This window comes from Paramisgurnus dabryanus, chromosome 17 (genome assembly GCF_030506205.2).
Source record: "Paramisgurnus dabryanus chromosome 17, PD_genome_1.1, whole genome shotgun sequence".
In the NCBI taxonomy this organism is placed as follows: domain Eukaryota; kingdom Metazoa; phylum Chordata; class Actinopteri; order Cypriniformes; family Cobitidae; genus Paramisgurnus; species Paramisgurnus dabryanus.
The window spans coordinates 18,499,192-18,513,558 of record NC_133353.1 but is presented as its reverse complement, the minus strand read 5'-3'; the positions used below and the strand labels follow the sequence as shown (position 1 = coordinate 18,513,558).

At 39.0% G+C, this 14,367-nt stretch overlaps 2 protein-coding genes across 2 annotated transcripts in view; one reads left to right on the top strand and one right to left on the bottom strand.

Annotated features, from left to right (window-relative positions):
• Positions 1 to 2,975: 2,975 nt before the first annotated feature.
• The window catches only part of kif6 (kinesin family member 6), a 677,660-nt gene continuing 666,268 nt past the window's right edge, over positions 2,976 to 14,367 (top strand). Inside the window, exons 1-2 of the mRNA XM_065274836.2 lie at positions 2,976 to 3,311; positions 3,905 to 4,011. Coding sequence (XP_065130908.2) covers positions 3,252 to 3,311; positions 3,905 to 4,011 — 167 coding nt within the window. The 5' untranslated portion in view covers positions 2,976 to 3,251. The remainder of the gene's footprint in view (positions 3,312 to 3,904; positions 4,012 to 14,367) is intronic.
• On the bottom strand, positions 11,947 to 13,682 carry LOC141280952 (uncharacterized). The gene has a single exon (XM_073812421.1). It carries the CDS (start codon positions 13,346 to 13,348, stop codon positions 12,185 to 12,187), a length of 1,164 nt encoding a protein of 387 aa, XP_073668522.1. The 5' UTR covers positions 13,349 to 13,682; the 3' UTR covers positions 11,947 to 12,184.

Here is a 14,367-nt window from a genome sequence, read left to right as displayed (position 1 = left end):
CTTAAACTAATCCCTGTCCAGGAAACCACCCCATAATGTTTATGCATGTTTATCTGCATTAAAAAAATGAAATTGACCATTAAAAGGCTGTTTGTGGTTTATTATGTGTTGCTAACATTATCCACGAAGACCGTTTCTCAATCCGAAGGCTATAGCCGGAGGTCGCATTTCTAGGTCTTATTTCAGAATATTAACATTAAAATTAACTTTAAAATATTGATTATTATTTTTAGTTAATCGTAAATTGTTGTAATATGCTTATTATGACTTGCGAATGTAATGCTCAGTTAACTTAACTAATAAACCAGGCTTGATAATGTCTGCAGCAGCCTTCCTATTCGACCTCCGGAGGATAAAGCCTTCAGATTAAGAAACGCTCCGATTCTACCGCTATTCATTTAACCATAACTCCTGAAGCATTTGCGCCATGAAAAAGTTTGAATTGTTCCTAAAAGAAGACAATTGCGCTTTTTGGCAATATATGGTTTATTACGGTACTTTCTTGCTTTCCGTCCGCCAATCGCTGCTGTTTGTTGAGAGCTGAAGGGGAAGCGCGTTAGGTTCGAGTGCATTGCAGCAGAGAGCAATATTAGAGTCAAATAAGTAAACGCGCTTTGAGCAGTGAGGTAAACAAAATCCTCCAAAGTATAAACTCTGTAACACCAAAGTTGACTCGCTGTTGGTGGCTTGTGACTCGTCGGCCCGACTGTTTAAGTTGATTTTCAATAAAGTTGATCTTTTTTCTGCTTCTGGGTCCTCTATGTTTCAGAACCTGGCTAATACTCAGAGAAGCCACGGGCTAGTTGGTTAAATTAACCCAGAAAAGATTTTTGCTTACACAAAACTAAGTTTAAGGTTTGTTTCTAGCCCAGCCCACAGTATACAGGCAGACAACAATACCTGTAATATAGCTAATGGCACGATTTGTGTGGATTACGACAAAGTGCGGACGCCGGATTCTTTTTTAGAGACCCACCCATCTTTCTGCCTCCGCCACTGATTAGTTCTTCAGCGTTTTACAATACTATTTTATATTCTGCGGACAACGCTTTTCGGGAATGAACGGAGGTAAGAAATTTTAAGACTTGGGTAAATTAAATTTAAGACCTATGATAAAAATCTGGCCGTTTTTAAGACTTTTTAAGGCCTTAAATTTAACATTCTGAATTTTAGACTTTTTAAGACTTTTTAAGACCCCGCGGGAACCCTGATCCTAACATTTACTAAGAAGCCTTTTCCAATAATGAACAGTTCAGCTTTGTTGATTCTCCTTATAAACATCTTAATGTAAATGCATTTGTTGGTTTTTCAGTTGCATCTATTTAATCCGCGATAAAATACGCGAACGCGATCTCTTCCATTGCTGACGTTTGCAGTCAACAACACTGCGAGATTCATGAAGCGTCCGGCTTGCCTCTACTTTTTTTACTCCTCCCCTCACTGCAGCCGGCTATTCTCGCCTTTAGCTGTGTCCCAATTCAGGGGCTGCGACCTTCTAAGCATGCGACCTTAAATATGAGCACTCGGTCTTTCAAGGTGGCAGCCTCAGAAATCCGCGAAGAGAACTGAAATGAGACGGTCTAACCGTCGGACGACCAATAGAGACAGAGCGCCGCGCATCATAACCTGAAAACCACGCCCACCGGGGGGGAAAACAATCCAGCCGTCTCCATTGACTTTGTATTGCGAGAGGCTGCCTCCTTGTCATTTCTGGCTTATAACAAAAAACAGAATAATGCCTAAAAACTGCTGTGTGACAATATGTACAGCTAACAAGCCAAAGAACCCAGAAATAAGTTTTTATAAGCTGTCGAGCCGTAAAACCCTGTCTTTAAGGAGAATAAAGTGGATCGCCGACTACGTTTCCCCCTGTTGGACGCAGTTCTACTAATAGTATTACTATGAAAAGTTGCCTGTATCCATTTCTGTGTCTTTAAACGCTCGTTTTTTGGGGTCGACAGCTTATAAAAACTTATTTACAGATTAAACTTAAAAACAGATTAATACCTAAAAGCTGCTGTGTGACAAGGTGTACATCTAACAACCCCAAAAAAACAAATACGTTTTTATAAGCTTTCAACTCCAAAAAAACGAGCGTTTAAAGACACAGAAATGGAAACAGGCAACTTTTCATAGTACTCCTATTAGTAAAACTGCGTCCAATAGGGGGAAACGTAGTCGGCGATCCACTTTATTCTCCTTAAAAGCTGTGTTTTACGGCTCGACAGCTTATAAAAACTTATTTCTGGGTTCTTTGGCTTGTTAGCTGTACATTTTGTCACACAGCAGCTTTTAGGCATTATTCTGTTTTTTGTTATAAGCCAGAAATGACAAGGAGGCAGCCTCTCGCAATACAAAGTCAATGGAGACGGTTGGATTGTTTTCCCCCCCGGTGGGCGTGGTTTTCAAATTTGCATATCGGCGCTCTGTCTCTATAATTGGCGTCACCTGCGCCTGTCAGCAGGACATAGCGGAAACGTTTCTGACTTATTAAAATAAATATGAAATCAGAAAAATATTAATTTAGTTTAGAAAATATGACACGTTGATGTAGATTAAACTATTCAACAGTATATTCAATTAAATTAATCAACCTTAGAAATATATGCATCATAAAAATAATAATAATATTAACACAAAACATAACTTATAATACTAAAACAGTGACAAACTTTTTTTGATAAATACACACTTTTATTTAATGAAGGTTTTAATTGTTTATTTTAGAATATCCAGTTGCCGTTGCAGGCGCGCAATGAATCTTGGGATATCCTCGGCTGTTAAGGATCCATTCGTTCTATCCTTAACAGCGCGGAGAAATGAGGACGCATTTTGAGGCTTCATTCTAAGCATCCTTCGAATTGGGACGGCCTTACCAGCCTGAAGTCGCGCTGCTGTGACGCAATCGGTCTTAAAATACGTCCTTAGAAGGTCGCAGCCCCTGAATTGGGACACAGCTTTTATTTCAGGCGAGGCAAGCTGCATCTCAAACAAGCCTATTATTTCTCGAATCGTTCTCGCGGTACTTTGACGTCATCCGGCTGTCGGTTCTTGCAGCGCCAGGTGAAGTCGAACAAGCCTTTTGCCTGCAGTTGTGCAGCTACCTACCCCTGTCAGCCCCGGTCGCCTAGTAACCGCTGTAAACACAGGAAATACCATTTGGATGAATGCAGTGTCTTCGATTAAACATATGGAGCCTAGCAGGTGATTTGGATAGTCAAACATAAAAGTATCATAAATATATTTTTATAATGGTGAAACAAACGATTCAAATCTTCGCCCGCGTAAAACCGACAAAGAAACCCAATGCGGTAAGTGTTATTTTGTCACAGTACTTCTGATAGTCGTGTCGTGATGTTCTGATAGCATTAAGTTAAGCAAAACGTTTATTTTTGTCATTATTAAAATATTTTCACACTCTCATGCCATTAAACACGACTTTCTTTGTTCTTCGGAATCAAAACGCAGATTTTGAGAAATAGTTTTGTGTTTTTTTACAATGTGGTTTGATTATGATCGCCTCTTTAAGCTTCACGCAAAAGCCTCATAAATAACTTGTTGGCCATGCTGTATATTTTAAGTGTTATAAAGGCATACGAACAGGTTTTCTGGAAAAAACAAAAAACAAAAAAAAAAAACGACTGAACTACATAAGGTCGAGTTAACGACAACAACATGATTGCATAAACTAAACCGTTCATACGGTTTTCCTAACAGCGTTATACTAAAGTCTTAGAAGTATTGCAGTGTTTTGAACAGTCATGGCTTACAGAAGTGAATAAATCGTGTCGTCAAGTTTCATATGCATTCGTTTATTTTTGTTTTGTCTAATTTATGTTTCTGTATGCATGGCCACTAACAGGTCTAGAAATCTGTATGTGTTTGCTCAACTTTCTATTTTCAGGTGTACTCTGTGGACTGTGGGGAACAGGGTAGCAGTTTGGATTTTGTTGTTCCCAGAGACTTGGCTGATGGTTTTGTCAACAACAACAAGGAGAACTACAAATTCAGGTGATGAGAAAAAAATCAAGGACAGCTAGATTATGATGTACAGTATTTGTTTTTAGAGTGTTAAAAGATGTCTGTGCATATAAAAGACCTGTAAATTTGAAATCCAAAGAGATCTTTTTAAAAGTGAAGCCTCATCCACCCTGCCTAAAACGGCTTGTTCAAACACGCCCATGCAGTTAGACGTCATACTGCTTTAAACATTTTCATAACACTGCCCTAATGTATATGCAAAGATAGAGGGTGTAACATTGTTTTCAAACGATGTTTTCATTTTTGAATAATGAATTTCCTACTGATGATTTAAACACGAGTTTTGAGCTGTGACACACCGGTGTTTTCATATTTATTGAAATTCTTACTGATGATTCAAACGCGAGTTTTGAGCAGTGCAGATTAGTGCTTGTTTGTCGTTTCTACAATCACAAAAGCAGACATGGTTTATGTTTTAGTATCCTTATCTTACCAATCTATTACGTTCTGCTCACATCACACTGGTAAAGTTGATCGATCAGCTTAGCCATCTGTGTTTTCTTGGTCAGATTCAGGCTTGTATTGATAAGGTAGTAAAGACTATAGTATGTCCTGGCTTTCACTATTGCTTTGGGAGCTTATCTTTCAAAACATGGCAAGGAGCGTCACATTTCAGCTCATGTAATTGAGGTATTCAGCCAATCACAACGCATTGGATAGCTGGCCAGTTGGTTCACACAGTGCTTTCTCAGAACGATGAGCTTTGCAGTTTTTCGGATGGGTTTACAGCTTTGGGGGGGGGGGTTGGTTGGTTGGGTACATATATATATATATATATATATATATATATATATATATATATATATATATATATATATATATTATTAGGGGTGTAACGGTTCACAGAATTCACGGTACGGTTCGACACAATACACTGATGTCGTGGTGCGGTTCGGTGCGTTTTAGATACAGCAAAAACAAAAAATTGCCAGATACATTTCCTTGATTTTTTAAAATTGTTTTATTAATTAAAACTAACAAAGTATGATTTATTTATTTTTTACATTGAACAATAATGGAGCTTTACCCATCTTCTATGGTGTTTTCTTACCTGCATTCAAAATAGTATAAAAGCAGATATGTCCAAACATTTTACACTTTTTTTTTAACAAAATAATAGCAAGATTTGTATTAAAATATGTTAAAAAAATTATTTAACTTAATTAAGACATAGTTAAAAGTAGGGGTGTAACGATACACCAATTGCACGGTTCGGATCGGTTTACGGTTTTGGAGCCACGGTTCGATCCGATTCGGTTCGGTTTGGGTTCCTGTCATTTTATCAGCAATGCTAAGGAACAATAGATTAACTTAACTTAATAACAACAACAAAAATAACTTGACGTTTTCTTTATTAACTTTGGCAAACAAACTTAAAATCAGACTTTAACTTTAGTAATGCAGGACTCTAATTAGCTCTTTATCAGGTGATGAATATAATTCCTTTTAGCTAAAATGCTGAAAATGTTACTGTTGAAGTCAACTAATGCATGAAATAAATGTACTATGAATCTGTAAATCTGAGTATAATGTGGGTTTATTATCAGTAATGAACTCATCAAGGTAATCATCACACACACACGCACCAGAGGTCGCTTTAGACTTTCACTTTTAAAAATTCTGCCATCACTTATTATTCGTCATTTCATGCTTTAATGATAATAATTGTTTTTGTTTACATGTTCATTTTTAATCATGGACTTACAAAACGAGCATTCAAGTTAAAATGTGTTTAATTATTTGTGAAGAAGAGAACAGATGAACAGAGACCATGCATCACTTTACATGTTTAACATCATGAAACAGATGAATTAATGATTTTTTTCTCACAGTGACAGCGGAGGCGATTAAACACGCGAACTTGTGCTGAACAGGCAAAAATAAACAAATAAAATCTCTGTTGAGATTAAAATAGCAACAAACGTGTAAACCCTCTGTTTTCACCTCAGACAGACGACGTCTTGTTACATTTTTACTTTTGTTCTGGAGAATGATCTCGCGCTCTTCTATTTCACTTCGGTTAACCTGATCTGACACGCAAGCACACACACACGCGAAACCAAGCACACGCACACAGTTACGACAGATTGTGGTGATTTGTCTACGACACGAATTCCATTCCTGTACTCCACTGGAAACCACACAATGTTCCCACACAAGAGACTTAAATGTGTCCGGGGGATCTGCAATCTCAGGCGGAGCAGCCATCCTGTGACCTGCGCTCTCTCCCAAGTCACGTGACATGACATGACATGCACTTGGAAAACAGTAACTTTGGAATATACTATTTAGAACAGCATTTAAAAAGCTCTTATTAGTCGTTACTAAAACAATTTAATCAAATATATGCAAATATTTTTTTTAATAAATAGATTAGTTAGTCAGAGATAAGTGACATTAACCTCAACAACGGGCAGCAGGAGGCGTGAGAGTACCGCGACACCACATGGGAGGTTCGCGATTCGTATAGTGGGTGGTGTATTGCGATCGTTCGGTTCGTAATATCGTTACACCCCTAGTTAAAAGTCTATTATGTGTTTTTAGTTTTATTTAGGGCAAACAAATCATTAAAACTAACTACCTTTTAATTATGCACATTTTTGTTATTAAATCTGTCTATAAACAAAAAGTAGACAAAATGGCAGTGTTATTAGTCAGAAGGATAAATGTTTTATGAACTTTCATAATTAAACTGTCCCGCGTTTACCTAAACATATTAGACACTGGTCATGTGATCAACTCCCCCTAGTGGTAAACCATCGGATTTTCGAAACGTTTCGAAACAGTTATGACGTAATGAAGCCTGGTTTGCTAAAATCACGTGACTTGGGCCAGTTTGAAACAAGCTCCGAACCACTGATTCGAAACAAAAGATTTGTAAATGTTTCGAAGCCTCATGAAGCAGTGCTTCGAACACGACCATCACTAACCTGCATACTGTATTAAACAAAAACAGCTCCTTATAAAAAAATGAAAATGTAATATTATATGTATGAACAAATACAAAGTAAATAACAATTTTGTTTTTATATAGAACTCTATGGACCCTATCTTACACCCAGCGCAATTGACTTTGTCAGTGACGCATGTATCATTCGTATTTTGCACCGGCGCACAGCGGGTTTTTCCCTCCACAGACGCACGTCGGCAAACTAGGGAATGAACTTGCGCTCCCTGGGCGGTTCAGGGCAAAAAAGGAGGCGTGTTCCGGCGCAAACCATCCATGATGCTATTTTGCAGTTTCAAAAAACAATTGCACCACTGACCAGAAAAATCTAGTGTAAAGTCAGTGGCGCGTTGCGCGTTGTTCATTATGCTATTTTAAGAGCGCATGCTTGACCATAATGTATTGCGTGCACAACGCGCACACACTTTGCTTATCTAATCTATATAGATGAAACAGTTATTTTTGCAAATCATAAATTGTTACAATAAAAAATATTAACACATGAGATAAGGGAAATCATTGTGGTGAGCACCATTTCAATTCAATTCAATTCAATTTTATTTATATAGCGCTTTTCACAATTTGGTAATTGTATCAAAGCAGCTTTACATAATAGATGTAGTGAAAAGCACAGAAAATCGACAGATAGCATAACATAATACACGATAGCACAAGCAGCTAAATTTGCTGCGGCTATAAATCAACATTATAAGCAAACGTATTACTAATGTAACGTATAGAAGTTAAGCCCAAAAAGGCTGCCTCCCCGGGTTGAAAAACCCCCTAGGAGAAAAAACCCCCCCGGAATTTTAGCCGGGGAAGTAAAAAAAAGTCCTAGGAGGAAAAAACCCTTGGGAGATATATATATATATACATTGAAACGGAAGGAGATTAAGCGGAGATTAAGCGAGTTCTGCCGGTGGTCTTTGGTCAGGCATCAGCTGGACATCACTTTGAAGAACAGCCAGTAGATCAGAGGTGTGCCGACTTTCACATTTACCGGAACTGGATCTGGATCTGTTTGTCTTATTGTCCTCGTGATTGAGGACGAGACAGGGAGAGAGAAACAAAATCTTATTAGCGTAGGGGCCGTTCACATAAAAAGCAGGTGTCACACAGTAATGTGGTTTTAGTCAGCTCGGTTCCGGGCAGGCTAACTATTGCTGGTTAAGTGTATTACATATAGTTGATGATTTTAGAAACAGAAACAGAACTCGTTTGACTAAGGCCAGAGGCCCCACTCCCATCGTTAATACTAACGTACAGTGGCAAGCTGTTCTGTATGACATACTATTTTTAAGGCCATAAATTGCAAACCGACCATATTTGGCAATTAAGACTCAATTGACAACCAATGCAAAGTTTCAGCATATTACTAAAGAGTATTAATGACATTTACCATGCTTTGGAGTGTTGACGAAAAAAAAGGTTTTAATTTATTCATTAATTTATTTATTTATTAGGTTGTACAAGCTAGCTATTGGGAGATAAATGTATTACATATAGTTGATGATTTTAGAAACAGAAACAGAACTCGTTTGACTAAGGCCAGAGGCCCCACTGCCGTCGTTAATACTAACGTACAGTGGCAAACGGTTCTGTATGACATACTATTTTTAAGGCCATGGGAAAAGGCCAAAATTGCAAACCGACCATATTTTGCAATTAAGACTCAATCGACAACCAATTCAAAGTTTCAGCATATTACTAAAGTGTATTAATGTCATTTATCATGTTTTGGAGTGTTGACGAAAAAAAGGTTTTAATTTATTCATTAATTTATTTATTTATTAGGTTGTACAAGCTAGCTATTGGGAGATAAGTACTATTGCTTAAACAAACTATGCGAATGCCTTGTTAAAGAGAAAAGTTTTAAGTCTAGATTTAAAGTTATCTACTGTCTCTGATTTTCGGACGTCGGTTGGTAAATCATTCCATAGCTTAGGGGCTAAGTAGGAAAAGGATCTGCCACCTTTAGACACTTTTGATATTTTAGGGATAATTAAGAGGCCAGAGTTTTGTGACCGCAATGCACGTGATGGATTGTATTCTGATAATAATTCTCTAAGATATGAGGGGGCTAGGCCATTTAAGGCTTTGTAGGTGATTAGTAATATTTTAAATTGTATACGATATTTAACTGGTAGCCAGTGTAAAGATGCCAGAATTGGGCTTATGTGGTCATACTTCTTAGATCGAGTAAGAACTCTTGCAGAAGCGTTTTGAACTAGCTGAAGCTTGTTTACCTGATTTGCATGGCATCCTCCGAGTAACGAGTTACAATAGTCTATTCTAGAGGTCATAAAAGCGTGGATAAGCTTCTCTGCATCTGATGCAGACAACATATGGTGTATTTTTGAGATATTTCTAAGGTGGAAGAACGCTGTGCGGCAGACATTGGAGATATGGCTGTCGAAGGATAAATTTCTGTCGAACATCACACCTAAATTCTTAACCGTGGAGGTTGGCACCACAGTGCAGCCATCTATGGGCAACTTGTAGTCTGTCATATTATATTTGTAGCGATTCGGTTCAATAACAAGTATCTCTGTCTTATTGGAGTTTAGCATAAGAAAGTTTATGTGCCATCCAGTCACTTATATCGCTGATACAGTCTGATAGCTTAGAAAAATTGTGTGTTTCGCTAGGATGTGAGGAGATGTAAAGCTGTGTGTCATCTGCGTAGCAGTGAAACTGTATGTTATGATTCCTGATAATATCTCCCAGAGGTAACATATATAACGAGAACAGGATAGGACCTAAAACTGATCCCTGCGGTATGCCGTATTTAACCAGGGAGTGATGTGACTCCTCCTCATTTACATAAACAAAGTGATAGCGATTGGTTAAATACGATCTGAACCAGGCTAGCGCTTGACCACTGATGCCAACATAGTTTTCTAGCCTATTAAGTAAGATTGTGTGATCTATTGTGTCAAAGGCTGCACTAAGGTCTAATAATATAAGGAGTGATATTTCGCCACGATCGGATGTTAGGAGAAGGTCATTTGTAACTCTAAGCAGCGCTGTCTCTGTGCTATGGTGGGGCCTGAATCCTGATTGGAACTTTTCATACGTACTATTATTTGCTAAGAATGTACGTAGCTGACTTGCCACTACTTTTTCTAATATTTTGGAAAGAAAAGGGAGATTTGAGATTGGTCTAAAGTTATTTAGATCTCCCTGGTCAAGGTTTGGTTTTTTAATGAGCGGTCTAATAACTGCTAGTTTGAAAGCTGTTGGAACGTAGCCTAATTCTAGTGATGAGTTAAATACATTTAGTACTGGGTTAGACACTACAGGGAATACCTCTTTGAGTAATTTTGTGGGAACAGGGTCCAATATACAGGATGATGATTTGGATGATGATACTAATTTAGATAGCTCTTCTATTGTAGTAGGTTTAAATGACTCAAGATGTTCGTATGTTAAGCTAGCGTTAAATATATTACTGGATAGAGTGTTGGCTGCTTGGGTACCTACAATGTTTTCCCTAATAATCATAATTTTCTTAGTAAAGAAGTTCATGAAGTCGTTACTATTGTGTGGGAGTTTATTAGTGGGTTCTGTTTGTTCTTTATTTCTAGTCAGTTTCGCAACTGTGCTAAAGAGGAAGCGAGGGTTATTATGATTTTCTTTAATAAGATTGCTGAGATACGTAGATCTGGCAATTTTTATAGCCTGTCTGTAGTGTTTAACACTCTCTTTCCATGCTGCACGCCATACCTCTAACTTTGTGCTTCTATAGTTTCGTTCCATTTTTCTAGCAGCCTTTTTAAGGGCTGCGGTATGATGGTCGTACCATGGAGCTGGCGTTTTTTCTTTGATTCTCTTTTTTCGAATTGGAGCTACGGCATCCAATGAGTTAGAACAAATACTGTTCAGGTTTTCTATTACAATATCTAGATCTTCAGGATTATCTGCTACATGTTTCATTTGGGACAGGTCTGGAAGAGTGCTAATAAAGTTATCTTTTGTGGTAGAAATTATTGTTCTGGCTAGTCGGTAGCATATTGTGGATCGAGTGATCCTATCTAGAAGTACCGTGTATGAGACAAAGGCAATGGTCTGAAACTGCATCGCTCTGAGGTGATATCTCGATTTCATTAATATTGAGCCCGAGTGACAGAATTAAGTCTAATGTGTGCATATGAGTATGCGTGGGCCCTGTCACGTTTTGTCTAATATCGAGAGAATTTAGAATATCTATAAACGCTAATCCTAATGTATCTGTTGGGTTATCAACGTGTATATTAAAGTCACCAACGATAAGAGCTTTATCTACAGTGACTACGAGGTCAGACAGGAAATTTGATATTTCTTTAAGAAAATCTGCATGATGGCCCGGAGGTCTATAGATTGTAGCAAGGACAAAAGAGAGCTGTTTATGGTTACGATCAGTTATTTCCATATTTAATAGCATTATTTCAAATGAATTAAATTTTAGTTCAGATTTTTGGTTAACTTTAAAAATGTTGTTGTATATTGTAGCTACACCACCCCCTCTCCCCTTTAATCGCGGTTCATGTTTATAATAGTAGTCTTGTGGGGTGGATTCGTTTAAACTAATGTAATCGTCTGCTTTAAGCCAGGTTTCTGTTAAAGAGAGTGCATCTAAGTTTTGGTCAGTAATTATTTCATTGACAATGGGTTCTTTATTGGTAAGCGATCTAATGTTAAGAAGGCCGAATTTTAACATTCGAGGTTCATCTGTAAACGTATTGTTTTCTAATTTTATGGTAGTAAGATTTGTACGAGACGAGGTAAACGGTGCTCTGTATTCGTTTGTTCGAGGAACGCACACAGTTGAAATGTGTTGATACTCTGGTAAGATAGACTCTAAGTTCTGGGATATATGTGATCTTGACATGTCAGAGCAGCTAACAGATGGACGGGTAGGCCGATCTATCTGTTTCCTGACCTGGGCCCTGGGTAGTCAGACTGTATTAGAATTAAAGCAACACCAAAGAGTTTTTTTTACCTTAAAATAACGCTTCCAAAACAGTTTCAGTCATTCATCCACTCTAAACAGGGTGAACAGCACTTTCACATTCGCTTTGCAGCCCTCTATCGGCCAAAACCGCACTAAAGAAGTTTCCAAACGTCGGGTAGTGGTCCTGTAGTCCGAGTGAATACTACAAAAACTTGCTTTACGGCAGACCTACAATCCAATCAGAGCCAGCTATGCCTCAGTATTTATGACAGTGGGTAATGGACAATTACGCTTCTAACCTGTAGGGGGAGCAAAGAGCAAAAACTCTTTGGTGTTGCTTTAAGAGTATTGGTCAGATTTCTAGAGAGTATAGCATTTCCTTCCGATGACGGATGAAGGCCATCTCTCTTTAGCAGGTCAGGTCTCCCCCTGAAGTGCTTCCAATTGTCTATAAACCCTACGTTATGCTGAGGGCACCATTTTGACAACCAGTGGTGAAGAGACGCTAATCTGCTATAAGTTTCATCACCCCGGTAGGCGGGGAGGGGACCAGAGCATATTACATTATCTGACATTGTTTTTGCAATTTCACACACCTCTTTAATAGTATCTTTGGTGATCTCCGACTGGCGGAGTCTGGTGTCATTTGCGCCGGCATGAATAACAATTTTTGAAAACTTACGCTTAGCATTAGCCAGCACTTTAAGTTTGGATCTAATGTCTGACGATCTGGCTCCCGGTATACAGTCAACTATGGTGGCTGGTGCCTCAATGTTCACGTTCTTAAGTATCGAGTCTCCAATAACAAGGGCACCTTTAACAGATGTCTCAGCCGGTGTATTGCTTAGGATGTCGAATCTGTTAGAAATTACTAGGGGGGACTTCGATGGGCATCGAATATGACTACGCCGCCTGATAGTCACCCAGTTAGTCTGCCGTGTTAACTCAGTTGCCGAAACCGAGCTATGTGTACTACGCGTTACCGTAGGCGCACCCGAAACAGTGTTTGAAACATTAACATTAGCGGTTTTACTGTCCTCAACGAGCGTTCGGATGTGCGCTTCTAGTTCTGCAACCTTCTCCGTTAGCCTTACTACTTTAATACATTTAACACATGTAAACCCCTCTGTGCTGACGGAAGCAGCTAAACTGTACATGTGGCAAGTAGTGCAGGTTACAATGACATGCGGAGTCTTACCGTTTTCATGCTGGGGGATAGCGTCTCCGTTCGCCCGAACGCGGTCCGTGAAGCTGCATCGAGATGGGTTATCGCTCGTTGCATGCCTCGGTCGTCTCCGGGTGCCTGGAGCCAGGGTGATGTGGGGCACGCTGTACCGCCTGGTGCGAATGCCGGGCAACAACTCCTCCACAGCTTCCCGTTCTGGTGAGGAAAGGTCTGAAAAACATACCTCGGATGTGTCCGCCATTAGATCGAAAAGGAAGGCAGATTTACAGTAAACAGACAGTGAGCAAGTGCTAGCGGGCTATATGCTAACTCTAGGTGTTTACTAGTGATAGATCGTTTTACTTATTAATACTGTTCAATAATCGTCACGGTAAAGTATTCCTAAGATAAATTTGTACGTTATATTATATAGATAGGAACGAGATAGTAAGAAAATAGGATTTAGATGATGAACTCGACGGAGCTCCAATGCACGGAGCAGCGTTTCCCCGTTTGTTTACGCTAGCGGGCTATATGCTAATACTGGGTGTTTCCCAGCGATAAATCGTTTCAGTTATTGATACTGTTGAATAATCGTCACGGAAAGGTATTCCTAAGATGAACTAGTGAGTTATATTATATAGATAGGAACAAGATAGTAGAAAAATAGGATTTAAAGGAACACGCCCACATTTTGGGAATTTAGCTTATTCACCGTATCCCCCAGAGTTAGATAAGTCCATACATACCTCTCTCATCTCCGTGCGTGCTGTAACTCTGTCTGACGCAGCCCCCGCTAGCTTAGCTTAGCACAAAGACTGGAAATGCATGGCTCCAGCTAGTATACTGCTCCCAATAAGTGACAAAATAACGCGATCATTTTCCTATTTATGTGTTGTGATTTGTATAGTCAAACCGTGTACAAATAACAAGGTGATATGAGACACAGCGATCTTTTAACAGTATACATACTGAGAACTATATTCTCTGAAGACGAAGCACTGCCGCATGGGCGGAGTGATTTGCACAACTCTGACCGAACTCTCTGCTCCTCACCAGGGGCTTCTCGTGTGCTGCGAGCAGATCACTCCGCCCATGCGGCAGTGCTTCGTCTTCAGAGAATATAGTTCTCAGTATGTATACTGTTAAAAGATCGCTGTGTCTCATATCACCTTGTTATTTGTACACGGTTTGACTATACAAATCACAACACATAAATAGGAAAATGATCGCGTTATTTTGTCACTTATTGGGAGCAGTATACTAGCTGGAGCCATGCAT

What these genes read in the sequence shown, in the direction of transcription:
- LOC141280952 (XM_073812421.1), bottom strand. Translation starts at nt 13,348, where the DNA reads ATGGCGGACACATCCGAGGTATGTTTTTCAGACCTTTCCTCACCAGAA.